The sequence below is a fragment of the Pongo pygmaeus genome, chromosome 14 (genome assembly GCF_028885625.2).
Source record: "Pongo pygmaeus isolate AG05252 chromosome 14, NHGRI_mPonPyg2-v2.0_pri, whole genome shotgun sequence".
In the NCBI taxonomy this organism is placed as follows: domain Eukaryota; kingdom Metazoa; phylum Chordata; class Mammalia; order Primates; family Hominidae; genus Pongo; species Pongo pygmaeus.
The window spans coordinates 56,581,355-56,608,095 of record NC_072387.2 but is presented as its reverse complement, the minus strand read 5'-3'; the positions used below and the strand labels follow the sequence as shown (position 1 = coordinate 56,608,095).

General features: G+C 40.7%; 1 protein-coding gene across 6 annotated transcripts in view; it reads left to right on the top strand.

Annotated features, from left to right (window-relative positions):
- Positions 1–26,741, top strand: part of MED4 (mediator complex subunit 4) — a 40,904-nt gene that overhangs the window by 10,799 nt on the left and 3,364 nt on the right. For 2 of the 6 annotated variants that reach the window (XM_063650858.1, XM_063650857.1), the window contains exons 4-7: positions 917–974; positions 2,620–2,706; positions 4,350–4,481; positions 7,005–7,163. In XM_063650858.1, the coding sequence (XP_063506928.1) occupies positions 917–974; positions 2,620–2,706; positions 4,350–4,481; positions 7,005–7,163 (436 nt within the window). Of the gene's footprint in view, positions 1–916; positions 975–2,619; positions 2,707–4,349; positions 4,482–7,004; positions 7,738–26,741 lie in introns of those variants that run through there. The other 4 variants (XM_054447340.2, XM_054447338.2, XM_063650859.1 and 1 more) reach the window with 2 other exon arrangements.

The following is a 26,741-nucleotide window of genomic DNA, read 5'->3' as shown; positions in this document are numbered from 1 at the left end:
AACTTGCCCATGGAGGCTAAAAAGTAGATTGAATTTAAACCTTGATCTCTCTGACTCCATACTCTTTTTTTTTTTTTTTGGAGACAAGAGTCTTGCTCTATTGCCCAGGCCAGAGTGCAGTGGCACAGTCTTGGCTCACTGCAACCTTTGCCTCCTGGGTTTAAGCGATTCTCCTGCCTCAGCCTCCCAAGTAGCTGAGATTACAGGCATGTGTCACCACGCCCATATAAATTTTTTTGTATTTTTAGTAGAGATGGGTTTTTACCATGTTGGTCAGGCTGGTCTCAGACTCCTGATCTCAAATGATCTGCCTGCCTTGGCCTCCCAAAATGCTGGGATTACAGGTGTGAGCCATTGTGCCTGGCCTGACTCCATACTCTTAACCACTGTGTCATAGTCGAAGATATGCATATACTAGGTTAACTTCATTTTGTCCTTTAGTGTACCTGGGGGCTTGGAGGGAGTGTTTTTGTGATAAAGTCATTAAACATTGAGGTGATATATAAACGAATAAGAATATGAATTCAAGGTTGTATCTTCCAAACTAGGGGAAAAAAAGGTATTTTATTCTTGAACTAGTTGCAAGAATAGGATGCTTTTGGGGTCGTCCATAGTCTGGATGTCTTCTGCATGTTTATGATAGAAGACGTGAAGAAAAAGACAATCCAATTTATGTTTTGTTTCTACAACTAATTTGTGAATGGGAGACTAGTTCATAAATATAATATTTCTTTCATTAAATATGACTGAAATAAATAATGTCAAGTGGTATTTCAGAACATTACAAATAAATTGTTGGGATTTCCAAGTTTCGAAGATTGTTCTTGTAGGATAAAGGATCATGTGAATTAAGCCAAAAACTAAGTTTGATATAGTTGAAGAATAAACCACATTTTTTTAATGTTGTTTAAATTAGGCAACAGCTGTTTACCAAGCAAAGGAGAAACTCAAGTCAATAGAAAAAGCAAGAAAAGGTTAGTATCATGGGAAGACTGAATGACCTGAAAAGTTAAGGTTCTGGTTTCAAGAAACCAATACAAGAGGATATTACTGATAATCATTTGCTGCTGTTGAAAAGATTCAATGAATTTTTATTGTAAAGTGTGTTGTGTTCTAGCATTGTGCTGGGTGTTGTGAGGGAGGTAGAAGTATCACATCCTTTTTCAGATTAGAAAAAGCAATTAATACAAGACAGTTTATGGCTGTGTGCCCAAATGTGCAGTAAAAACAGTGAGTTTATAAAATTGGTGGGAGAGGGAAAGAGAAGTATGGGTTATAAGTGGGATTTATACCAAATCTTGAAGGCTAGGACAGAGTGAGTGAAAAGACATCCATTGGACGACTGAGCTGGGACTGAAACATCATGAAGTCAGAGCCAGACGTACATGAAGTCAGAGCCAGTTATAGCCTTGGCATATAAGCACATTTGGTGGTGCAGAGGCCCACATGCCTTCCTGCCCTGCTGTCCCTTTTTCAAAGGCTTCCGTTAAATAGCTAATATTCCTTTTTTTTTTTTTTTTTTTGAGACGGAGTCTTGCTCTGTCGCCCAGGCTGGAGTGCAGTGGCACGATCTCGGCGCACTGCAAGCTCCGCCTCCCGGGTTCATGCCATTCTCCTGCCTCAGCCTCCCGAGTAGCTGGGACTACAGGCACCTGCCACCACACCCGGCTAATTTTTTGTATTTTTAGTAGAGATGGGGTTTCACTGTGTTAGCCAGGATGGTCTCGATCTCCTGACCTCGTGATCCGCCCACCTCGGCCTCCCAAAGTGCTGGGATTACAGGCATGAGCCACTGCACCCAGCCAAATAGCTAATATTCTTTTGAGAGTCAGGTTAGGCTTCTGTAGCAAGAAACAAATCTCTAGGAGAGATGACTGAGGCTGGCTATTGACTTCTAGACCGTTGTTTGATTCTGTTTTTAATCTTCAAAAATTGTACACACATACACTTTGTTACATTGAAACTATCTAAAGTTTGTAAAATGAAGTGTGTGGTTCTCACTTCTCAGAGGTAACTATTAATGTTTGGTATATGTCCTAGATTTTTTTTTCCAGATCTGTGAGTATGTATGTAATAAAAATACAAATACACATATGTACATACATTTTGAACAGTCAGGTCATACTGTACATATTATTTAGCAGTTTAGTTTTTTTTTTTTTACCTAATGAATACATTGTAGACATCTTTCTATTTAGGTCTATTTAAGAGCCTTAGGGCATATTGATCAAACAGAGTGGTGTGAACTGTCTGCTCTGATTTCGTAGCTTGGATGTCTTTGAGAAATGAAACACTGTTTTCTCTATTTTATTTGTGCTCACTATTGCTTTCAGAAGAGTAATGGTATTTAACGGTAGTTAATAATTGAGATTATTGAGTGCTGTCGTGCTAATCTCCGAAATTTGTTTATGTCAGCTAATTTTTCTGGATTAGTGTCCTGTTTTTGGAGATTTAAGTTTATACTAAATATGTAGGTATTGTTAAGGAAGGCGGGTGACTGAGATTATTTTATTTTCAGATAATTTAAAATTAAATACGATGTGTAACTGATAGATAACATTTCTAAACTTGTATGTTTGTTAGACTACAGGTTATACTGTCCTCTTAAAACTCTTTCAGGTGCTATCTCCTCTGAAGAAATAATTAAGTATGCCCATAGGATCAGTGCAAGTAATGCTGTATGTGCTCCACTGACCTGGGTTCCAGGTAAACATACTCGTCTCTTATACTAGATGTATGTGGTTTTGAAGATTCTTGGGTGACTATGTACAGACATAGATTTAATTTAAAATGTATTTATCCTTAGAAACCTCTGCCACATATTTTCACATCTTTAATGGTTTATAAGTAATGATATAGGCCATGGGTTTTATAAATTTGGTTTTCTATGAAGCCATTGTTGCTAGGGACTGTTTCTTTCGTCTTTTGAAATAATAAATTGATAATTTTTAAAGTACAAGATAATAATGTGATGCTTCTAAAGCTTTGGATTTATATACCATTATATCAGGGCTGGCCAGGAGCAAACTCTTTAGAGCCATTAGGATTTCCACAAAGGTTCCAGTCTGAGAAAGACAATTCCGATTCTCTTAGATGCTAAAGACAAAGCGCTGTGCACCCAACAGTGAACACACAGGCTTGGAAAGAGCTGGGATAATTAGACAGCAAGAGAGGATCAAGCTGCAACTATATTGACAGTGGATGAAACATAAAATAGGAGACGTAAGGTAGCAGCCTTATTGGAGGAAGGGGAAATATTAGTAGTTATTTCCACTTCGGTAACTTCTGAAGGTGCTGTGTTACCATGCTGAAAGCACTAAGGGTGACTATAATTTTGGGGATGAGTAATCTGCAGTTGGTGAGATGTGCCCAAAAAGTCAATCCAAATCTGGTCATGTTTTTGTCAACCACGTACTGCTATTTAGTGTGCTTTCATGTTTGGGATGGACATTACTCCTGCTATTTCGCCACTTACACGAATTAGTTTCTGAATTACAAGATCAAAGAGGTTGGTTAGAAAAAGGTTTTATCTTAGACAAGGTGGCATGAGGGAAAAAAAAAGTAAAACAAGAAGATGAAAAATTTTAAAAAAAAGATTTTAAATTGAGGCAGTCCTTCTATTAAACATTCCAGTCCTTTCTGTCTTATAAGTGTCATGATTTTTTTCTCCCTTGCAGCATAATCATTGTCATTTTCTTGCTAGAAAATACAGTTAAGTTTGAATAATTGAGATTATTATAATTTCCTTAAGTTGTCATCTGGAATGTCTACAAAAAAAGACATCTCGTTTTTTTAAGGTGTAGAAAATAGTATATTCTTGGGAAGATTCAGAAAAGAAATTAAAATGCGTGTATTTTAAAAAGTAATATGCTATTAATAGCGGTTTATAAGGTGACTTATATTTCTTTCTCTTTCTTTTTTTTTTTTTGAGACAGGGTCTTGCTCTGTGGCCCAGGCTGGAGTGCAGTGGCGCGATCTCAGCTCACTGCGACCTCTGCCTCCTGGGTTCAAGCGATTCTCCTGCCTCAGCCTCCCGAGTAGCTGGGATTATAGGTGCGTGCCACCACACCTGACTAATTTTCTTATTTTTAATAGAGACGGGGTTTCACCATGTTGGCCAGGCTGGTCTTAAACTCCTGACTTCAGGTGATCCGCCCACCTCGGCCTCCCAAAGTGCTGGGATTACAGGCGTGAGCCACCACACCCGGCCAGATGACTTTTATATTTCAAAATTGAAAATGTAGCCTGAACTTTTCAGCATGAACCAAGGAAAATGAGTATGTCAAAGAACATATTAACACTTATTTTTTAAAATATGATTGAATTAAATGCAGTCTTTATTGTTGTAGGGGACCCCCGGAGACCCTACCCAACTGATTTGGAGATGAGAAGTGGGTTACTGGGTCAGATGAACAATCCTTCCACTAATGGCGTGAATGGCCATTTACCAGGAGATGCACTTGCAGCGGGAAGATTGCCAGGTAATGTTAAGCCGAAGAGTGTTTTCAAACAGATCAGGGTTTTCCAGAGATGACAAGGTTGGAATATCTGGTGGTAAAGCAAATTTGAGATTCGCGACACAATTTTTTTTTTTTTGTAAATTTGAGACAGTCTTGTGTTGCCCAGGCTGGAGCGCGTTGGCACAATCTCAGCTCCTGGGTTCAAGTGATTCTTGTGCCTCAGCCTCCCGAGTAGCTGGGATTACAGGCGTGTGCCACCAGGCCTGGCTAATTTTTGTATTTTTAGTGGATAGGGGGTTTCACCCTGTTGGCCAGGCTGGTCTTGAACTCCTGACCCCAAGCAATCACCTGCCTCAGCCTCCCAAAGTACTGGAATTACAGGTGTGAGCCAGTGTGCCTGGCTCTCAGACCCAGTTCATTGTAATAGCTAGATTCTTTGCTGGTTTATTCAGCTCTCTAAAGATTCTCCTTGAGGGAGGTATGAAATTAGAACAAGCTGCCTTTCTCTTATTTGTAAATATTACACTGTCTTCCTCAGGCATTTGGCCTCTCTTTTTAAATTATTGCTCTAAACATAGCTTTTTTATAATTGTGAAACATGCTATGTAAATAGAGTAAGATAGTTTATGGAATAAAGTGAACATACTCCTGAACAACCCCCAAGTTAACAAAATGAATAACAATAGCTTTTTATAAACTTTTATAACTTTATAAAATAGTATTTCTGTGAGACCCAATTCATTCTGAGCTTCAGTTTTCTTCATTTTTCATAGGTTTGTGCTGTTTTTATATATATTTATTTTATATTATTCCTCATATTTTATAGTTTGTAGGTGACTTGTTTTGATGTGGTAGAACATTTGGGAAGTAAACAAAGGCATTTAAAAAAGGAAAAAAAATACCCTTTCTGAGGCAGTCACTTTAAATATTTTAGCCTGTTTCCTTTTTTCCCCTATACATTTTTTGCTTAATGTTACATCATAAGGCTCTCCCTGTGTCATTAATAATGCTTTGTATGCATCATTTTTGTTAGCTACCTAAAGTACAGTCGGGGGAACTCAACTGTGATATCCTTGGATATCACGTCATATTTCTCATGTTTTAAAAGTACAGGAAAAACAGATATGGGGAGTCACTGCCATATTTTGGACCAAGGAAGGGACAGACCTAAAAACAGTCTTCCCCAGCCCCATCCCAAGGCCGATGCTCTCATATCATGGTGCTGTCATTGAAGAGGGTGTAGTGTAATTGTGGCCCACTCCATGGCAGAGAAGTTAGATGAGGCGTCAGAGGCCAGAGCTGGCAAGCAGGAAATTACCCACTGGGGTTCCAGGGAGACTTGCTGGGAAGCTGCCCTTTGGGATTGTGGTGAAACCTGCTAGGAAACCACCTTTAGAGGCGCCACTGAAAGTTGCTGTGGTGAACACCACTTAATGTCCTGCACACCAGCCAGGCATCACAGCAGTAAAGGAGACAAAACCACCTGATCCAGAAAGTGAAACTTGTTTGCCAGTGGAGTCCCACCTGTACCCTCTACTGACAAAACTTAATTGTGGCAGCTGGCAAAGGAGAAATGGTTTCATGGGCCAGAGAGAAGGGTAGATTTGAAGCTAACTGGCATACCTTTCTAGTTAATACTATCACTCTTTCTTTTGACCCTTTAAAAATCTGCCTTCTTCTTTGAGTCTTGAACTGTACCTGTTTATGTGCTCTGTCCTTTGCTTCAGAAATACAGACTTTAAATGTGACTTGGGCACTTTTTTGTAAGGTATTTCATATGCATACATTGCTAATCAACCTCTCTTTGATGAGAGTCATTTACAATAGCAGTTCCTCTATCAAGAAATCATTCAAATCTATTATAATACTAAAGTACCTATTGTTTATAATATGTAGAATAATCTACATAACCTAGTATACATAAGTATGTATTATATATGCATATAATAGATACATAGATATAGGAAAAATTTGTAATTACAAATGTCTTACAAAAGAAAAATTATGTCAACTGACTAAATAGTTTCTTACAGAGTAGTATGATTTTAAAAACAAAGTCCCGAGTTGCTAAAATATCACACTTTTCCTTGATAAATTTGATTTTTATTAATTTGGCCAAGTGTGTATTTTTTTCCTAGTCTTAAAAAAGTTGGCACAGTAGCTTATGCCTGTAATCCCAACACTTTGGGAGGTTGAGGTAGCAGGATAGCTTGAGCCTAGGAGTTGGAGACCAGCCTGGTTAACATAGTGAGACCTCATCTCTACAAAAACTTTAAAAAGTACTCAAGCATGGTGGCGCATACCTGTAACCCAGTTACTCAGGAGGCTGAGGCAGGAGGATTGCTTGAGCCTAGGTCAGGCCTGCAGTGATGTGTTCGTGCCACTGCACTCGAGCCTGGGTGACAGAATGAGACCCTGTCTCAAAAAAAGAAGAGAAAAAAGTAAAATTTAAAAAATACTTCAAATTGTTGCATAAAGGGAAAAGTCAGAACTAGATTAATTACAAATAGAGCTGTTCTTATCTATGCTTCTTTTTTTCTCCAGATGTCCTTGCTCCACAGTATCCATGGCAGTCAAATGACATGTCGATGAATATGTTACCACCAAATCATAGTAGTGACTTTTTGTTGGAACCTCCTGGGCATAATAAAGAAAATGAAGATGATGTAGAGATTATGTCAACGGACTCCTCAAGCAGTAGTAGTGAGTCTGATTGAAAAACCGTAAAAGACAATATACAGAATTGAATACTGTAGAATTCTGTTTCTTTAACAGTAGCAGGGAAATGTAAACTACAGGTGACAAAAAATAATCAGGTAAACACTGGCTTTGGTAGAATTGTGCAGTCATTAAAAGTCAAAATGAACTTTCTTTTTAAAGCCAAAGATTATAGTTTTAGTTTTAAGCCACTAGTTAGATAATTAGGGGAATAGTCAAAATTTACTGTTGAAAAAGCAGTTGCTATGTGCTCTCTTACCCTGTTCTGTTCCAGTTTTGCTGGATTTGTACATAGCCATTCTAGAAATAGAGTTGAGGGAAATTATCCATATACATATCACTAATAGGCTTCTTGGAATTATTTAGAAAAGCATTTTTAAACTGGCAGTGGATGACTGAATAGGCATCATATTTCTTTTTGTGTGTCATTTAAAAGTAACAAAAACTCCCATTTGACAGTAAAGGCTCTTGGCTTCTGTTGGAGGAATGGGACATTGTCTCTCAATTTGTACAGTTTGTAATTATTGTAATTTTTGTAAATAAATTTGTTTGTACATTGTATGCTTTTTTTTAGTTTAAATATACTGTCAGTGTAGGTAGGAAATTATTTCTGTAAATCCAGTTGCATTTTATAATACTTGAGTGACTAACTGAATTGAAACCTATTACAACTAATAGGTTTCTCAAAGGCCCTCGTTCCTACTAGAAGAAATAATTTTTTTTAATAATTGAAAAAATTTACCACAGCCTTGTCTGATTTTAAGAATAGATTGTGTGAAAAGATTTAGAATGGAAAGCAACCATTTCTTCCCTTCACCTTCCTCTTCTTACAGTTCCCCAGGAGTCATTTTTAACCACTTTTAATTTCTGGTGGTAACCTCTGTGTTTAGGTAATATGCTTATACAACTATTTCTTGATGTATCAGTTTTAGACAATGTATCTTCTGATTTCAAAGGTAATACAACATTTAGTGTGAAACATTTAGTGAATACAGTAAAGGAGAAAATAAAATTGTTAGCATTCTACCCAGAGATAATATCAATTCATATTGTAGTGTAGATTTTTTTAAAGTTCACATACACTCTTTTTTGTAAAATGAGAATAATGTTTATTTCCTGAGATACTGCTGTATTTTTTAATTGCTAATCTATATTCTTCAAATGAACTGAGAATTCCATTTTTCCATCATTTTTTCCTTTTGATTATTTTTGATCTCTAGAAAAATTGGAAAATAGGAGATTAATCTTATATTTTCACCATCTGGAATTAAGGACATACAATGTTTGAATGTCTTTCCCTCCAGGGTTATTTTTATGAATGGACTAACACAATATCTAATTTTAACATTGCCTTGTCCGTATACTAGGAATATTGATCCATGTGGATACATTCTTGAAAGATTTACTTTAATGGCTAAAATTTTATTGTGGTATGTGCCATAATGTAACTACCTGTTTTTATCACCAAATCTTTAGGGTAGATTCAAAAGGATTGTGTTTTTCAAATTCTTTAATACCGTTATTAGTTTTCAGTTGTTGCCGTAACAAATTACCACAAACTTGGCTCAAAACAACACAAATTTATCTTAGTTTTGTACATCACAAATGCGAAGTGGGTCTCACCTAAAATCAAGGTGTGAGCAGGACTGCATTCCTTCCTGGAGGCCATAGGGGAGAATCTGTCCCCTGCGTCTTCCAGGTTTTACAGGCCGCTCTTGCTCCTGCTCCAGGCCCCTGGTTGGTGAGTGTTTCTCATTCTGCATTACTGTGATCCTCTTCTGCCTACCTCTCCCATATTTAAAGGATCGTGTGATCATTCTGAGCCCACTGGATAACCCAGAATAATCTTCTTCTTTAAAGTGAGATGATTAGCAACCTTTATTCTGTTTGCAACCTTAATTCTTCCTTGCCATGTAACAAAACAACATTCATAGGTTCTGTAGATTGGGATTTAGACATCTTTGGGGAAAGGGGGTCATTATCCAGCCTATCAGAAATAATCCAAACTTTTCCTCTGAAAATTACACAAAATACATTCTGTCAGTTTTACAGAAAGAATGAGACTTTATATAAAGTACTAAGTCAATATCATAAGTCTATATATTTCTGAAAAAATTTTTTTTTTTGAGATGGAGTCTCGCTCTGTCACCCAGCCTGGAGTGCAGTGGCCCTATCTTAGCTCACTGCAAGCTCCATCTCCTGGGTTCACACCATTCTCCTGCCTTAGCCTCCTGAGTAGCTGGGACTACAGGTGCCCACCACCACGCCTGGCTAATTTTTTTGTATTTTTAGTAGAGATGGGGTTTCACCATGTTAGCCAGGATGGTCTTGATTTCCTGACCTTGTGATCCACCCTCTTCAGCCTCCCAAAGTGTTGGGATTACAGGTGTGAGCCACCGCACCCGGCCTGAAAAATTTTTTTAAAGGTTTTTGTGTGTGTCCCAGTAGATGCCGTTAAAATAACTGCATCTGGAAATGATTTGTCTATAAAAGGTCATAAACTCAAATTTATCTTCAGAGACGAGGCCACTCACACAAATGTAAGGAGTTGGCTAGATACTACTTAACAGGGAGTGGTAGAAATTTTGGCCAAAACTAGAGTGTATGCCCAGGCATTTAAAATTAGATTATATAAACTGTGGGACAAATCTAGCCCAAAAGTGCCTGTTTTGTTTGTTTGTTTTTCCAGAGATGAGGTCTTACTTTGATGCCCAGGCTGTTCATGAACTCATGGCCTCAGGCAATCCTCTTTCCTCAGCCTCTCAAAGTTCTGGGATTACAGGCCACCATGCTGGGCTCAGAAGTACCAGTTTTTGATCTTGGCGTAACTTTGTGCAGTTGTCGCTTTGGGAAGCTAGAGTGAGATCTGCCTAAGAATTATGTATTCTGAGGTTGTGAGTGGACAAATCCATCCCTCAGCTGCATCAGCAGTTATTTTTAAGTGGTAAAGGGAAACACCTTGGGGCTAAAAACAAAGAGTAGAGGAAGAAAAACATTTGCAAAGCCACACTTCTGTAGGCAGATTTCTAAATTTGTTCATAGCAAGTTACTATCTTGTATTTGATTCTCCAGTGTCCCCTTTAAGGAAATCTGTAGGCTGTTTATTTTTTCCTACTGATAAGTATAACTTTTAACTCTGGGGATGTCAGTCAGCTTTTTTGAAATGATCTTGGTGCTAGAAAGACTTGTAACTGTTTAAGGGTCTCTCTTCCGCTAATCTTATCCTCCTAAACTTCTGCCGTACTTGTGACATGTGAAATGCGTGGGTGTTCTGAGTAGGTTTCTGCTTTCTCAGCGTAGTGCCTGGCACTTTGTAGGCCCCCAATAAATAATTATTGCAAGAATAATCTCAGCTCGGTTCAGTGGCTCACACCTATAATCCCAGCACTTTGGGATGCCAAGGTGGGCAGATTGCTTGAGTCCAGGTGTTTGGGTCCAGCCTGGGCAACATGGTGAAATCCCATCTCTACAAGAAATGCAAATATTAGCCAGACATGGTGGCACACGCCTATAGTGCCAGCTACTAGGGGAGACTGAGGTGGGAGGATCACTTGAGTGTGGGAGCTGTGATCGTGCCACTGCATTCTAGCATAGGTGACAGAGCAAGACCCTCTCTCAAAAAAAGAATAAATTTCAATTTATCTCCCGGGAGGACTGGCTTGAAGATGTTAAAGAAAACTCTAAGGGCCCCCTTTACACCTCTTGTTTAAAGCCAGAATCCACTTAATGCTAGACCCTTGCAGGGTGCCCTACCTGCGTCTCCCCTAACTATATAGCCAATACAAAGAATTAACCTCCCATAGCTCACTGAAAGAAGAGAGAATAACAAATTATATCGTATAAAGAGGCATTTCTGAGGCAATAGATGTTATTTAATTATAAGCTGAATATTAGATGATAACGAAATTTTGTGAGCAGTTAAACAATGGCAGTGTGGTTCTGTAGAGCTATGTCTGCATATTGAACTGAACCGTTAAGAGTGAAATGGGGTGACAGCAAGGATTGTCTTTAAGATACCAATGGGAATGGTAGAGAAAGAACCTATGAAAAGCCACTCTTTAAGAACAATGAGAACAACAAATATGTCAAAATGAACTCCAGAATTCAGGAAATTAACCAAAGGCAATGTGGGAAGTTTTACTCAAGAAAACCACCTGAATCTCAGCAAGAGCAACCTGCTTTGTAGCATTTCTACTTACCCTAATTTCATCTCCTTCTGCCAAACTTTGTGTTAGCCTTGACAACCAACAGTGCCACAATCCCAGGGAAAACCAGCAGCCACTGGAGGGTATAGAAAGGCTCTGAAGCTCCCTCAAAACACCATCTGCTGAGAATTGTTATTTGACCTGACAGTTATGTGTGGCATTTTTCTGGAAACCCCCCTTCACAATGTTGCAGAATTTTGCTCCTTCAGCTAAAATTGGGATCTTGTCACACAACCAGGAAAATTTGGGCATGCAGACACATTGAAGGGTGAGTAGAGCAGGATTTTATTGGAAAAAAAGGAAAAAAGAAACCTCAGCAACGCAAGATAGAGTGCTGTTAATAGGCCCCCCACCCCACAGATTGATTCTTAGATCAGTCACCACACAAGTTGAAGAGAGCAGGCTCCTGCCCTATAAGACACAAATTCCCTGGGGCTCCATCCACTTCCCCCAGTGCACATGTCGGGCTCCAGTCCTCTGTGGGCATGCCCAGACAAGCCCTGGACAGGTTCCCTCATGTGCAAAAAAGCATGTGAGATAAACACTTATGGGGTGAGGCGAACATTCTCAAGGGACCCTTTTTTATCTGCCTAGGCATTTGGCTGTCTTATTCCCCCCTCTAAAGAAGTACATCTAACTGCTTTTAGAATAAGGATAAGGATAAGGATGAAGATCAAGCTTAACTGCTTCCTGCTAACAAGCAGTGCTATTTTGGGAAAATGGCAATCAGATTTCCCTCAGAGGCCTACTTAAGGGTCCCTGGCAAAAGGGGCCATCCTCCAAGGCTGCTTTGCATGACCATTTGGAATTCGATGGCCCAAAGGCTAGAAGAGACAAACTGGGTTATTGGAAAACATATCAAAACAAAGCAAGGTGGGGGTAAGGACAGCTCAGAAATCCCGAGGCCTTTTACCAGTTTGCACAGGGAGAAAGAGGCCAAAAGCCCCACTGGTAAAAGACCTTTTACCCTTTTGCCAGCATGTCAGGCTTCTGGGTTCCCTTCCCCTAAGCCCAATCCTAAGCCAAACAGTCTAAGGTTTGGGAAATTAATTCTTCCCAGTTTGGAGGATGCATCTAAAGGGAGTGTCCCATAGTATGGAGACATAATTGCCTATTAGTGAAGAGAGGACAGGAGGAAAAAGGAAAAAAGGTGTTGTTTCCAGAGGAGTCTCAGATGTTCAGGATGCATTTGAAAGTGGTACAGACTGGCTGGGTGCAGTGGCTCATGCCTGTAATCCCAGCTGTTTGGGAGGCTGAGGCAGGTAGATCATCTGAGGTTAGGAGTTTGAGACCAGCCTGAACAACATGGTGAAACCCCATCTCTACTAAACATGCAAAAATTAGCCAGGTGTGATACACACCTGTAGTCCCAGCTACTCGGGAGGCTGAGGCATGAGAATCTCTTGAACCTCAGAGGTGGAGGTTGCAGTGATCTGAGATAGTGCCACTGCACTCCAGCCTGGGTGACAAAGCAAGACTCCATCTTAAAAAAAGAAAGGGGTACAGACTGAAGATGAATGGCTACTCATCTAGAATGAGGGGAATGAGGCATTCTAGGTTCCCTTCTCTTCCTAGCAAATACCCAGGGTATGTGAGGTGGGGAAAGCAAGGCATCACTCTTTCTCTCTTCTGTCCTTATATCCCCATGTCCCAGCAACTGTGACATGGTGCCGCCCATGGGTGTCAAAGCGGCTTTCACCCTTGTTAACGGGGCCCTAGGGGGTGGTAGTATCCACTCTTACCCATGTACACCGTACCTCCCCTGCTATCAGTAGTCTTTGAATTCCCTAGACCTTGTTTATGCTGTGGATACTAGCATGACCTTTATCCATGAAATGGGAAGCTTGGCTTTATTGCCAGGAATTAGTCATGCTCACCTATGTGGTGCCTTTTAACCTCCATATCTGCCTCTGGATCCCTCAGACCCAGTTTTCTTTCCAAGGGCTTCAACCCAAAGCTTAGAATTGAGTTTGGGACAAAATTGTGTCTTGAGGGGTTGCATTGACTCCTTATCATAAGCCGAATGCTAAGGTGAAGCTGTGGGATTGAGTCCTCCTCCAGCAAGGGAGAGAAAAGAATGTCCTGTTACACACCCAGATAACTGGTGGCTATCGTTATGCTTGCTAAGATTTGGGTGCCTGGGGCTTGGCTTTGGTTAGCTCCGTTGGTCTTACTTTCCCAAAAAGGAAACCCCCACATTATGAGCACCCTATTTATTCCCATCACCTGGCAGGATTCGCAGGATAATTGCTCAAAACTAGACTATTGATCCAGGTTTTTATATCACCCATTCTCTTTTGTTCCTTCTGAGCTGCAGCCAGAGATTTCTGGTTGGTTCACAGGAACAAGCATGGTTAGTCTAAAATGTAGGCAAAAACTTAAAAACAACTAATGAGTTTAGAATTTAATGACAAATGTACAAGTTTTGAAACATAATTTCTCTCTCTCCCGTCCTCATTTTTGTTAAAAAAAAAAAATCATGATAGGACTGAGTTGTTTGCAGAATAGACTTTAGTCTTGTACTTAGCCTGATTATTGCATAAAGTGCAGTAAGAATAACTATTTCTACAAAGGCCTTTTAGATTGGCTTCGGTGGAACTCTTCCACAAGAAATCTCAGATAAGATCTTTTAAAGCTGAGCCCAGTCATGGCTTTGTATCCTCAGATACCTGTGAGTTGGGTGATCCTCTCCTCTTAAGGTCCCAAGATAAACTTGGAGCTCCTGGGCCTGTTAGAAAGTGACATTCTTTACTGACTACAGGTCAGGAAGCTGTAGTCTACAGGGACTGTGTAGACAAGGGTATGAAGCCAGTTTTCCCAAGGGGCTTTTATTGGCTCTACAAGTCGAGCTTGACTCCTTAAAGGGAAGCATACCCTTCCAGTCAAAGCCTTGGTAAAACAACCAGTTTCTCCAGTTGCATCCTGTTGCAAAAGAAAATGGATTTTTCTTGCACCAATGCAAACAACTATATTGCCATAAGTTAAGAATACTCACAAGTAGTTCCCAAATTCTGGAGAAGCCAAGCAGAGAGAGAGAGAGAGACAAATATGCTCCAAATTTTGTTCACAGGAGTATACCTTTCTCAATTATTAAAGGCTGTAAATAGCTCAAAATAAGTTTCCTTGACTCTGAAAAACAAACAAAAAAACAAGGATCAGCAATATTCCAAGCAAAAGTCAAAAAGATTACTTTAGTTTTCTACTAGTTCACTCCATTCAGTTAACTCTTGTTTTGCTTGATATTCATGAACATTTCAGCTCTTCATGACTCCTGTACGTTTTTCCTTTATCCCAGTGTCACAATCTCCAAAGTTATTAGAAACCTGTATTTGAGAGCACCTGTCAAAGATATACAGCTGATTATAAATGATCTTTTGAAGAGGATCCAAAGAAGACAACAATTGTGTATGATAACAAAATGTCCAGAGTAGTTACAGTTAGAAACATAATTGACAAAGACATAACCCCCTTAATTATGATTGATAGCATATACTTCAGACATTAGAATTTTAGAAATCCCAAGTAATTTTGGAACATATATTAGTATTATTCACTAAAATATAATCTAAAGAAGATTAAATATCATTTTGACAATCCCGTGTACCTAAACATGTCAAATAATCCTGTTTACCTCTCTTTTGGATACTTCAGGGGCCCTTTTAGCATCCAAAATCCAAGCATCAGGAAAGACTATTTTGAAACTGAAGTTTGATTATTTTGGGAAGCCTGTTAAATACGTTAGAGGTTTAAAACACTTGATGTTATGAAACAGAATTCCAGATTACTGTAAGTTATTTATTTTGCCAAAATGATGACTCAGAAATTTTAAGAAAGCAAAAACTTTTTATAACCCTTTACCAATTTTGCTAAGAAATTAGTGTCTTAAGAGTACTTTGTTGTGCTTTTATTTCAATGCTCAATTTATAGAAAAACCATATAATACCTTTATGAATTTAGTCAATATGTTCCCACATGGAATTTCTTTTGCAAGATTAATTTTTACAGTCCTTCCACAACTTGTTTGAACTTTTAGATTATCTAATTCAAGGCAATCCTTTAACTTAGGTAAGAATTTGCATTTCCACACCTTCTTATAATCTTTTTCTAAAGACTTACCTTACTGTTCTTACACACCTCTCATGTAAGTCTATTTCCAGTAGTTTCAATTACATTATAATAGTAACTCCTAGCAATTTGTAACTTTAATGTAAAACCTGGTAAGTTGTTTTAATTACTGCTAGGTGCAGCCAAGTTTTTACTCCTTCCAGCATAATTAAGGTTGTGGTTAATTCCGTATGTCCCCAGGCCTTACCAGTTGTGAAACAGGCAAGTCAAACAGTTCTCAAAGACCAAAAAAGCAGTTTATTACCTTAAAATATTTAGCAAACTTAGTATCTGACCTGCATAATTTAGTCCACCTATTTACATTTTGATCACATCTGCATTTTACCAATAATCTTTAAGATTGTTTTTATTTCTTAAAGATTAAAGTCATGTAAACTGAAAGGTACCACACCTTTTATCCTCCCTTTTACAAAATATTTAATTCAAGTGCTTATCCTTCTTTAAGTAAATTAGAGCTCTTTTTTATAGATGTCACATACACACAATATATATAACTACACAGACAGGCAGAAGGATTTTTAGCAGCCGTAAGATTTTTCATTTGCCAATCTCCTAATTGGATTATTGGCCTCCAGGTGGAGCCCTTTAAGAGACAGGGCTAGAAAAACATGCAGCTTCTAAGGCCTAATAAACAGGCATAGGTTGGGCAAAAACAGATTTTGAGAGGGATCTAACCACTTTTAATTCCTGGGGTTCCATGAGGAAAACAGGTTTCTTCCCAAAATGGAGTCAGTGGTGCCTTCTCTGTTTTTCCCAAGGAGTCCCATGCCCCTAGGAGTTATCTTGGGGCTAGTCATGCATGCATTGAGAGTGACAAGCCAAAATGAAGAAAAATAATTCGGTCGACTGAGAAAAACCCTTTTTCCAGCAAAACAAGATCCAAGAAAAGAAAACCATAAAGGCCTTTTAAGTATACTTATAACTTAGATATCCACTTTTAATTAACCTGAGTGCTCTTTACTAAAATCCTTTTAAATCCCTTGTTATCTGACTTTAGACGTACCAAGCGGCCATATTATTTGCTTTCAAACTTTACTAGAGGCTCAGAGAAAGGAAAATACAAAGTGGTTCGTGAGGGGAAGAGAATCAACAAATAGCAAAGGTTGCACAGACATCAGACCAGAAAGCATTCATTCCCTAAGCCAGGATTGAACCCAGCTGCCATTGTAAAATGGTGGGGCTAAACAAAACATTGCCACGTGGTTACAGGTCATGCTCTCAAGGATGTAAAACAAGATGGAGGCCTGCAGCAAAGTTTGCTGCTGACTATACAGAAAGTCATGCAAAGCACACCAGATTGGCTAGAGCTTAAGACCAACCTCACAGATCCTTTTTCATAATTAAAACTTTACAGAGAATATAAACAATGATCCTTATCATTTCTGGCCTAGTAAAATGTCTTCTAAAAAGGAAAAAAAAAACCTCTTACTTAAAAGTTAACTGCTGACAGGGTAGAGAAAAGGAAAAAGTTTAAAGTGCAGGGTTGGAAAGACACCTGGAGGAAGAACCTCTTACTCTTATGCAAATGGGTTCTTCCAACAGGGAGAGAAATTTAAGAGGGGAGCAGGGGAGCTGCCAGTTTGCCTGTCCATCCAGAAAAAGAAGGAAAAGGCTGACATGCCCAACCCCTGGGAGCAACAGCAGTTGGGAGGGGAGGGAGGCATAGTTTTCTCTACCTTCAGAAGTTCGAGGACAAAAAGGCTTAGAAGCAAAAGGAAAAAAGATTTTTTGGTTTACGTCTTACTCTTCCTCAAGTCCTACATCTGGGTGCCAAAATGTAGCAGAATTTTGCTCCTTAGTTCAGCTAAAACCAGAATTTTGTCACACGACCAGGAAAATTTAGGCATGTGGACACATTGAAGGGTGAGTAGAGCAGGATTTTATTGGGTGAAAGGGAAAAAAAGAATAAAACTCAGCAAAGCAAAATGTAGTCCTGCTAACAGGCCGCCCCCACCTCACAGATTGATTCCCAGGTCACCACACAAGCTGAAGAGGGCAGGCTCCTCCCTTGCATAAGGGGTGAATTCCCTGTGGTTCCACCCACTTCCCCCCATGTGCATATCAGGCTCCAGTCAGCTATGGGCATGCCCAGACAATCCCTGGGCAGGTTCCCTCCTCTGTGCAAAAGTATCTGATGTAAACACTTATGGGGCAGGTTGGAGATTCTCTGGGGAGCCCTTTTTATCTGCCTAGGCATTTGGCTGTCTCAATAAGGTTTGACTTTATTTGACCTGACTGAGCGCTCTCTCATTGTGAACAGTCTTTTCTCTGCATGCATTTGTCAAAAACAATCAGTGACAAGAGTTTAGTATCACAGCTGCCTGAGGCTGCAATAACAACTGAAGCAAATAAACAGCTGACTTAAAACGTAGAAAGGAAAGCTTGGAAAATAAGATATCCACATTGGGCTTTGAAAAGCTCTGACATATTCCTGGAAATCTAGAAGGCGACATGCATGCTCAGTGTTGTATGTATGCCCAGGTAATACCTAAGGTGGCCCTAATCTGTCACCTCTGTCTGACCTTGAGGCTTTGTGCAAGCAGGGAGTGAAGGCACGGTAGAGTTGTAAACTGCCTGCAAAAGCATTGAAAGTGTGCTCCAACATGCACATAGAGCTCACTTGGCAAAGGCAGGGAGACTTACCTGTTTGAGGCAATTATAGAAACCTCTGTCTAATCATAAGCTAACCACTAAACTAACAGTAAAACTTCAAGGATCATACACAATATATTGCAGATGACATGATCTTGCATATAGAAAACCATAAGAAATCTACTAAAAAACTGTTAGAATCAGTAAGAGGTTGCAGAATACAAGATCAACATGCAACACTGCATTTCTATACAATAGCAATGAATAATCTGAAAATAAAATAACTCAATTTACCATAGCATAAAAAAGAGCAACACACTAAGGAATACAATGAACAAAAGAAGTGCAAGACTTACATTATAAACTCTAAAACATCATTGATATACCCAAAAGAATTGAAGGCAAGGACTTGAACAGATATTTGTACACTCATGCTCATAATGGCATCATTTATAATAGCCAAAAGGTAGAAGCAACCCATGTCCATTGACAGATGAATCAATTTTTAAAATGTGGTATATACATACAATGGAATATCATTCCGTCTTAAAGTGGTAGGAAATTCTGACACTTGTTATGATACAGGTGAACTTTGAGGACATGATGCTAAGTGAAATAAGCCAGTCACAAAGGGACAAATACTACATGATTCCACTTATATGAGGTACCTAGAGTAGCCAAACTCATAGTGACAGAAAATAGAACAGTTTTTGCCAGTGATAGTGGGGAAGGGAGATGGAGAAATTGGAACTCTCATATATTGCTGGTATAAAATGTGACAACCACTTTGATAAACCTTTTAACAATCCCTCAAAAGCTAAACACAAGGGTGGGTGTGGTGGCTCATGCCTGTAATCCCAGCACTTTAAGAAGCCAAGACAGGTGGACCACTTGAGGCCAGGAGTTCGAGACCAGCCTGGCCAACATGGCAAAACCTTGTCTCTAAGAAAAATACAGAAATAAAATTAGCCGGATGTGGTGATGCACGTCTGTAATCCGAGCTACTCAGGTGGCTGAGGCACGAGAATTGCTTCAGCTCAGGAGGTGGAGATTGCAGTGAGCCAAGATCATGCCACTGCACTCCAGCCTGGGCAACAGAGCAAGACTCTGTCTCAAAAATATATATATAAAAAAGCTAAAAACAGTTAAACTTTATGACCCAGCAATTCCACTTCTTAGTTATGTACCCAAGAGACTTGAAAACACATCTGTGCAAAAACTTGTACACAAGTATTTTTAGAAGCATTATTCGTAATAGTCAATAGCAGGAACAACCAAAGTGTCCAACTAATGAGTGAGTTAATAAAATGTGATAAGTCCATATAATGGAATATGCTTCAGCTATAAAAAGGAATGAAGTACTGATATATGCTACAACATGAATGAACCTTGAAGAAAACAGATACTAAGTGAAAGAAGCCAGACACAAAGCCCCATATGGTGTGATTCCACGTATATGAAATGTACAGAATAGACAAATCTTCAGAGACAGAAAGTAGATGAGTGGTTTCCAAAGGGATGGGGGAGGGAGCAATGGGGAGCAACTAATAGGCACTGGGTTTCTTTTCAATGCAGTGTGAAAATGTTCTGAAATTAGATGGTGGTTCTTGAATAACTATCAGTGTACTAAAAACCACTGAATTGCACACTTTAAGAGGGTAAATTTTATGGTGTGTAAATTATATCTCAATGAAAAAGTATAATATGAATTTGAAATATGTCAATGTAGGGAAACAACTTAAAAAATGTGTCTTTCAACTTCTGCAATTTCCCAGGGACAAAATTGTTTTTTAGATTGGTAACTTGAAATAATATAGGGCATAGAGTCAGTATTATAGTTTGGAATTCTGACAGTATAAATATTTTATCTCAGTTTAGTTCAGTTTCTTTACCTTTGTATGTATACCAATATACATAAATTAAGTCATCCCATAGTGCATTGAAGAAAATAAAATGTTGATGGGCCAAGCATGGTGGCTCACGCTTATAATCCCAGCACTTTGGGTGGCCGAGGCGGGTGGATCACCTGAAGTCAGGAGTTCGAGACCAGCCTGGCCAACATAGTGAAAACCCATCTCTACTAAAAATACAGAAATTAGCTGGGTGTGGTGGCGTGCGCCTGTAGTCCCAGCTACTTGGGAGGCTGAGGCAGGAGAATTGCTTGAACCCAGGAGGTGGAGGTTGCGGTGAGCCAAGACTGCTCCACTGCACTCCAGCCTGGCAACAGAGCGAGACTCCGTCTAAAAATAAATAAATAAAATGGTGATGAATAGAAAAACATACTATAGCTAAGGAAAATAGGGGGCATGGAGACAAGGAAGCAAATAAGGTGAAATCGTACTCATTGAATGGTGATAGGTGTGTGGGAGTTCATTGCCCTATTTTCTATTTCTGGTATGTTTTAAATTTTTCATGTAAAAAAAATTCCTTTGTTCTCCACATCAAAAGTATTCCCCCAATATCCTGTTTAAAATGCCAGGGAGTGGAAAAGTTTGGGTACTCTCTAAAGATGTCCTTGATGCTGCCAGAATTCCAATTCAAGGATGATAGGTGTGGAAGGAGTGTGTGGGACACACTGTAGTGAATTTTTATTGACTCTATCGCAGTACTTTGAACACAGATGTGAGATTTAGGCCATCTGGATTAGTTTGCTAGGGCTGCCATAACAAGATGCAGTGATTTTGGCTTGCCTATGGCCACCTGCTCGCTGAATCTTCCTGTGGCCTTTTCTCTGCGCATGCATCCCTAGTGTCACATGTGTGTCCGGATTTTCTCTTCTTATAAGGACACCAGTCAGAATGGATGAAGGCCCACCCTAATTACCTCATTTTAACTTAAACTGCCTCTTTAAAGGCCCTATCTCCAAATACAGTCACATTCTGAAGTACTGAGGATTAGGGCTTCAGCACATGAATTTTGGTGGGACACAGTTCACAGCATAACACCGCCCAAGAGCCTGTATAAACTTTATTAATTAAATGTTGAATTAATATGTAATTATTTTATTTTTTGAGACAGTGTCTTACTCCATCACCCGGGCTGGAGTGCAGTGGCATGATCACGGCTTACTGTAGCCTCAAACTCCTGGACTTGGGTGAACCTCCCACCTCAGCCTCCCAGGTGGCTGGGATTAGAAGCACCACCATGCCAGGCTAATTTTTTGTATTTTTAGTAGAGATAGGGTTTCGCCATGTGGCCCAGGCTGGTCTTGTACCCTTGGGCTCAAGTGATGTGCCTGCCTTGGCCTCCCAAAGTGCTGGGATTATAGGCATGCGCCACCTAGTCCAGCCCAATACATAGTTCTTTCCAGCAGTTTTTATAAGACTAAGCCTTTGATCAGTGATATTGTCTCCCTAATTATAATATTTGAATGGGCAAATGGTTTTCTTTGTAACAACTGACTTTATGGCATTTTAAAGGAAAGTTTGGTTGCTACAAATAGGTACTTTTTAAACTCCTAAATAAGGCATATTCTCTCCTGAATTTTTTGCTTAAACCTCTCTTTTAAATGCTTTGGCTATTTTAACTTCTGATACATAGAATCAAAGAATATTAGCATTAGAGACCTTTGAGGGCGTGCAATTCAGGGATATGGAATAGGTTTCAGTTATGCACCATTACCCATCCAGTGACGCTGGTTGCTGTGTTGAAAAGGCTTCCTAGGCTGAATCTGGGCTCAATCAGTGAGAAACAGTATGTGCCATACCCAGTGCAGCCTAGTGTCCTCATAGCTGTCATTCATCATTCACCATATGTTTGAGAACCTCTGTGTGCCAGGCACTTCTGTAGGTGCTGAGGATATGGCAGTGAATAAGACAGAGTGAGCCTGCCTTACCAGAATTTATGAGGCAGAGGAGCAGGGTGGGGGTGGGGGGGAAGACAGATAATAAGCACATCAATAAATAGAATAAGTCAGATAGTGCTAAGTATAATTTTCATGCGCGTCTGTGTGAAGAGACCACCAAACAGGCTTTGTGTGAGCAATAAAGCTTTTAATCACCTGGGTGCAGGCGGGCTGAGTCTGAAAAGAGAGTCAGTGAAGGGAGATAGGGGTGGGGCCATTTTATAAAATTTGGGTAGGGAAAGGAAAATTACAGTCTAAGGGGGGTTGTTCTCTGGTGGGCAGGAGTGGGGGTCACAAGGTGCTCAGTAAGGGAGCTTTTGAGCCAGGATGAGCCAGGAGAAGGAATTTCACAAGATAATGTCATCAGTGAAGGCAGGAACAGGCCATTTTCATTTCTTTTGTGGTGGAATGTCATCAGTTAAGGCAGGAACCGGCCATCTGGATGTGTACGTGCAGGTCACAGGGGATATGACGGCTTAGCTTGGGCTCAGAGGCCTGACATTCCTGTCTTCTGATGTTAATAAGAAAAATGAAATAGTGGTAAAGTGTTGGGACGGCGAAAATTTTGGGGGATGGTATGGAGAGATAATGGGCGATGTTTCTCAGGGCTGCTTCAAGCAGGATTAGGGGCGGCATGGGAACCTAGAGTGGGAAAGATTAAGCTGAAGGAAGATTTTGTGGTAAGGGGTGATATTATGGGGTTGTTAGGAGAAACATTTGTCATGTTGAATTATTGGTAATGGCCTGGATACGGTTTTGTATGAATTGAAAAACTAAACGGAATAAAAGAAGGAGAAAAACAGGTATTAAAGGTCTAAGAATTGGGAGGACCTAGGACATCTAATTAGAGAGTGCCTAAGGAGGTTCAGCATAGCCTTGCCAGCAAAGATTATTTATTTACTTTAAGAGTTAAGAGTGGCGGTTTGGGGATAGCACCAGGAGATATCAGCTGTGATGGCTTGGAGAAACAGTGTAAACTGGCAGTGTAATCAAGAGCAGGGCATGTGTGAGTAGTTGAGAACGGTGAATAGGAGTATGACTAGAGAGAAGATAGTAGGGATGACAAGTTTTTTGGGGCAGAGTCTAAGTTGGTCTGGTGTCTGGAATGAGACTGGGGCCTAATAAAAAGGAGCGTCTATACAGGAGCTTAAATGGGCTGTACCCTGTAGCATTCTGAGGACAGGCCTGAATTCTGAGAAGGGAAAGTGGTAAAAGTATTGTCCAGTCTTTTTTAAGTTGGTGGCTGAGCTTGGTGAGGTGTGTTTTTAAAAGACCTTTAGTCCATTCTACTTTCCCTGAAGACTGAGGACCGTAAAGGATATAAAGGTTTCACTGGATACTAAGAGCCTGAAAAACTGCTTGGCTGATTTGACTAATAAAGGCCGGTCTGCTATCGGACTGTATAGAGGTGGGAAGGTCAAACCGAGGAATTATCTGACAGAAGGGAAGAAATGACCGCGGTGACCTTCTCAGACCCTGTGGGAAAGGCCTCTACCCATCCAGTGAAAGTGTCTACCCAGACTAAGGTATTTTAGTTTTCTGACTTGGGGCATGTTGAGTAAAGCCAATTTGCCAGTCCTGGGCAGGGGCAAATCCCCAAGCTTGACGTGTAGGGAAGGGAGGGGGCCTGAATAATCCCTGAGAAGTAGTAGAATAGCAGATGGAACACTGAGAAGTTATTTCCTTGAGGATAGATTTCTACGATGGAAAGGAAATGAGAGGTTCTAAGAAGCGGGCTAGTGGCTTGTACTATAGCATAGCCTGCCTTTGCTGGTGTGTGGCGATTAGGCCTGGTGAAACTGCTGTCAATAAACCAAGTGTGATCAAGGTGAGGAACAGGAAAGAAGGAAATATGGGGAAATGGGGTGAATGTCAGGTGGATCAGAGAGATATAGTCATGGGGGTCAGGTGTGGTATCAGGAATAATGTGGGAGGCTGGATTGAAGGCCAGGCCAGGAACAGTGGTAATTGTGGGACTCAACAAAGAGTGAGTACAGCTGAAGGAGCTGGGGAGCAGGAAGTATATGTGTCAGGTGTAAGGAAGAAAATAGATTTTATAAGTTATGAGAACTGTAGAGAGTGAGTTGAGCCTAGTTTGTGGTTTTAAGGGCCTCTAAAAGTATTCGGGTGGCGGCGGCCGCTGCACACAGACTTGAGGGCTAGGCAAAACAGTAAGGTCAAATTGTTTGGATAAAAAGGCTACAAGGCGCGGTCATGGTTCTTGTGTAAGAATTCCAACTGCACAGCCCTGCACTTTGGCTGTGGGTAATGAAAAGGGTTGGGATGAGTCAGGGAGAGCTAGGGTGGTGGCAGGCTCTAAAGCTGTCTTCAAGGAACAGAAAAAGGAGTGGGGAAAGGTTTTAGGATCTGTGGGGTCAGCTAGGTTTCTTTTTGTGAGTTTATATAATGGTTTTGTTAGGATGGCAAAACCAGGTATCTAAAGTCGAAAGGATCCAACCATGCTTAGGATGTAGAAGGTGTTGGGGTTTGAGAGATCAGTCAGACACGATCGGCAGGGAGAGCACGTGTGTTTTTATGAGAATTACACCGAGACAGGTAACAGATGAGGAAGAAATTTGGGCTTGACTGAAGTAATGGGGGCTGTCGGTGAAGGCTTGTGGCAGTAGAGCCCAGGTAATTTGCTGAGCCTGATGGGTATCAGGGTCAGTCCAAGTGAAAGCGAAGAGAGGCTGGGATGAAGGGTGCAAAGGGATAGTAAAGAAAGCATGTTTGAGATCCAGAACAGAATAATGGGTTGTGGAGGGAGGTATTGAGGATAGGAGAGTATATGGGTTTGGCACCACAGGGTGGATAGGCAAAACAATTTGGTTAGATCCTGAACTAACCTGTAAGGCTTGTCTGGTTCTAGGACAGGTAAAATGGGGGAATTGTAAGGAGAGTTTATAGGCTTTAAAAGGCCATGCTGTAACAGGCGAGTGATAACAGGCTTTAATCCTTTTAAACCGTGTTGTGGGATGGGATATTGGCATTGAGTGGGGTAAGGATGATTAGGTTTTAATGAGATGGTAAGGGGTGCATGATCGGTCGCCAAGGAGGGAGTAGAGGTATCCTATACTTGTGGGTTAAGGTTGGGGGATACAAGAGGAGGATGCAAAGGAGGCTTTGGATTGGGAAGAAGGGCGGCAATGAGATGTGGCTGTAGTCCAGGAATAGTCAGGGAAGCAGATAATTTAAAGTGTCTCAGCCTAATAAGGGAACTGGGCAGGTGGGGATAACTAAAAAGGAGTGCTTAAAAGAGTATTGTCTAAGTTGGCACCAGAGTTGGGGAGTTTTAAGAGGTTTAGAAGCCTGGCCGTCAATACCTACAACAGTTACGGAGGTAAGGGAAACAGGCCCTTGAAAAGAAGGTAATGTGGAGTGGGTAGCCTCCATATTGATTAAGAAGGGGACGGACTTACCTTCCACTGTGAGAGTTACCCAGAGTGTCTGTGATGGTCCTGTAGGCTTCCGAGGCGATCGGGCAGTGTCAGTCTTCAGCTGCTAAGCCAAGAAGATCTGGGAAGGAGTCAGTCAGAGAGCCTTGGGCCAGAGTTCCAGGGGCTCTGGGAGTGGCTGCCAGGTGAGTTGAACAGTCTGATTTTCAGTGGGGTCCCGCACAGATGGGACGTGGCTTAGGAGGAATCCTGGGCTGTGGGCATTCCTTGGCCTAGTGGCCAGATTTCTGGCACTTATAGCAAGCTCCTGGGGGAGGAGGTCTTGTAGGAATGCTTGCCTGCTGTGGCTTAGGCGTGTGTGGCTTACGCATTTTGAAGTTCTTGTATGCTGGAGGTGTGGCTGGATTTTGTCTCAAAGCAGAGGCAAGTAATTGTAACTCAGAAATGCATTGCCATCTGGCTGCTTCCTCTCTATTATTGTACACCTTGAAGGCGAGGTTGATTAATTCCTGTTGTGGGGTTTGAGGGACAGATTCTAATTTCTGAAGTTTTTTCCTAATGTCAGAAGTGGATTGGGTGATAAAATGCATATTGAGAATAAGACGGCCTTTTGACCTTTTAGGGTTTAGGGCTGTAAAGTGTCTCAGGGTTGCTGCCAAATGAGCCATGAACTGGGCTGGGTTTTTATATTTGATGAAAAAGAGCCTAAACGCTGTCTAATTTGGGATAAAAAAAAAAAAGGAGCATTAACCTTGACTATGCCTTTAGCTCCAGCCACCTTTTTAAGAGGAAATTGCTGGGCAGGTGGGGGAGGGCTAGTCACAGAAGGAAACTGTAAGCCGGGTGTGAGGAGGGTAGGTGATAAAAAGGATTATAGGGTGGCGGAGCAGAGGCTGAGGAAGAATTGGGACCTAGCTCGGCCTGGCAAGGAGGGGAGAGGTCAGATGGGTCTGTAGAAAAGGAAGATTAGAAAGACTCAGCGATGCTTGGGGTTGGGACTGAGGGGACAGGCAGGAGGGAAAGAAGAAAGATTTGGGACGAGTTGCATTGGGAACAGAGACCAGGGAGGGACCGATGTGTAAAAGAATGCCTGGACGTCAGGCATCTCAGACCATTTGCCCATTTTACAATAATAATTATTTAGATCTTGTAGGATGGAAAAATTGAAAGTGCCATCTTCTGGCTATTTGGAACCACTGTCGAGTTTGTATTGGGGTCAAGGGCATTGCAGAAGAAAATAAGGCATTTAGGTTTTAGGTCAGTTGTGAGTTGAAGAGGTTTTAGGTTTTTAAGAACACAGGCTAAGGGAGAAGAAGGGGGAATGGAGGGCGGAAGCTTGCCCATAGTGAAGGAGGCAAGCCCAGAGAAAAGAGAGAATAGAGACACGGAGAAAAAGGGTGGG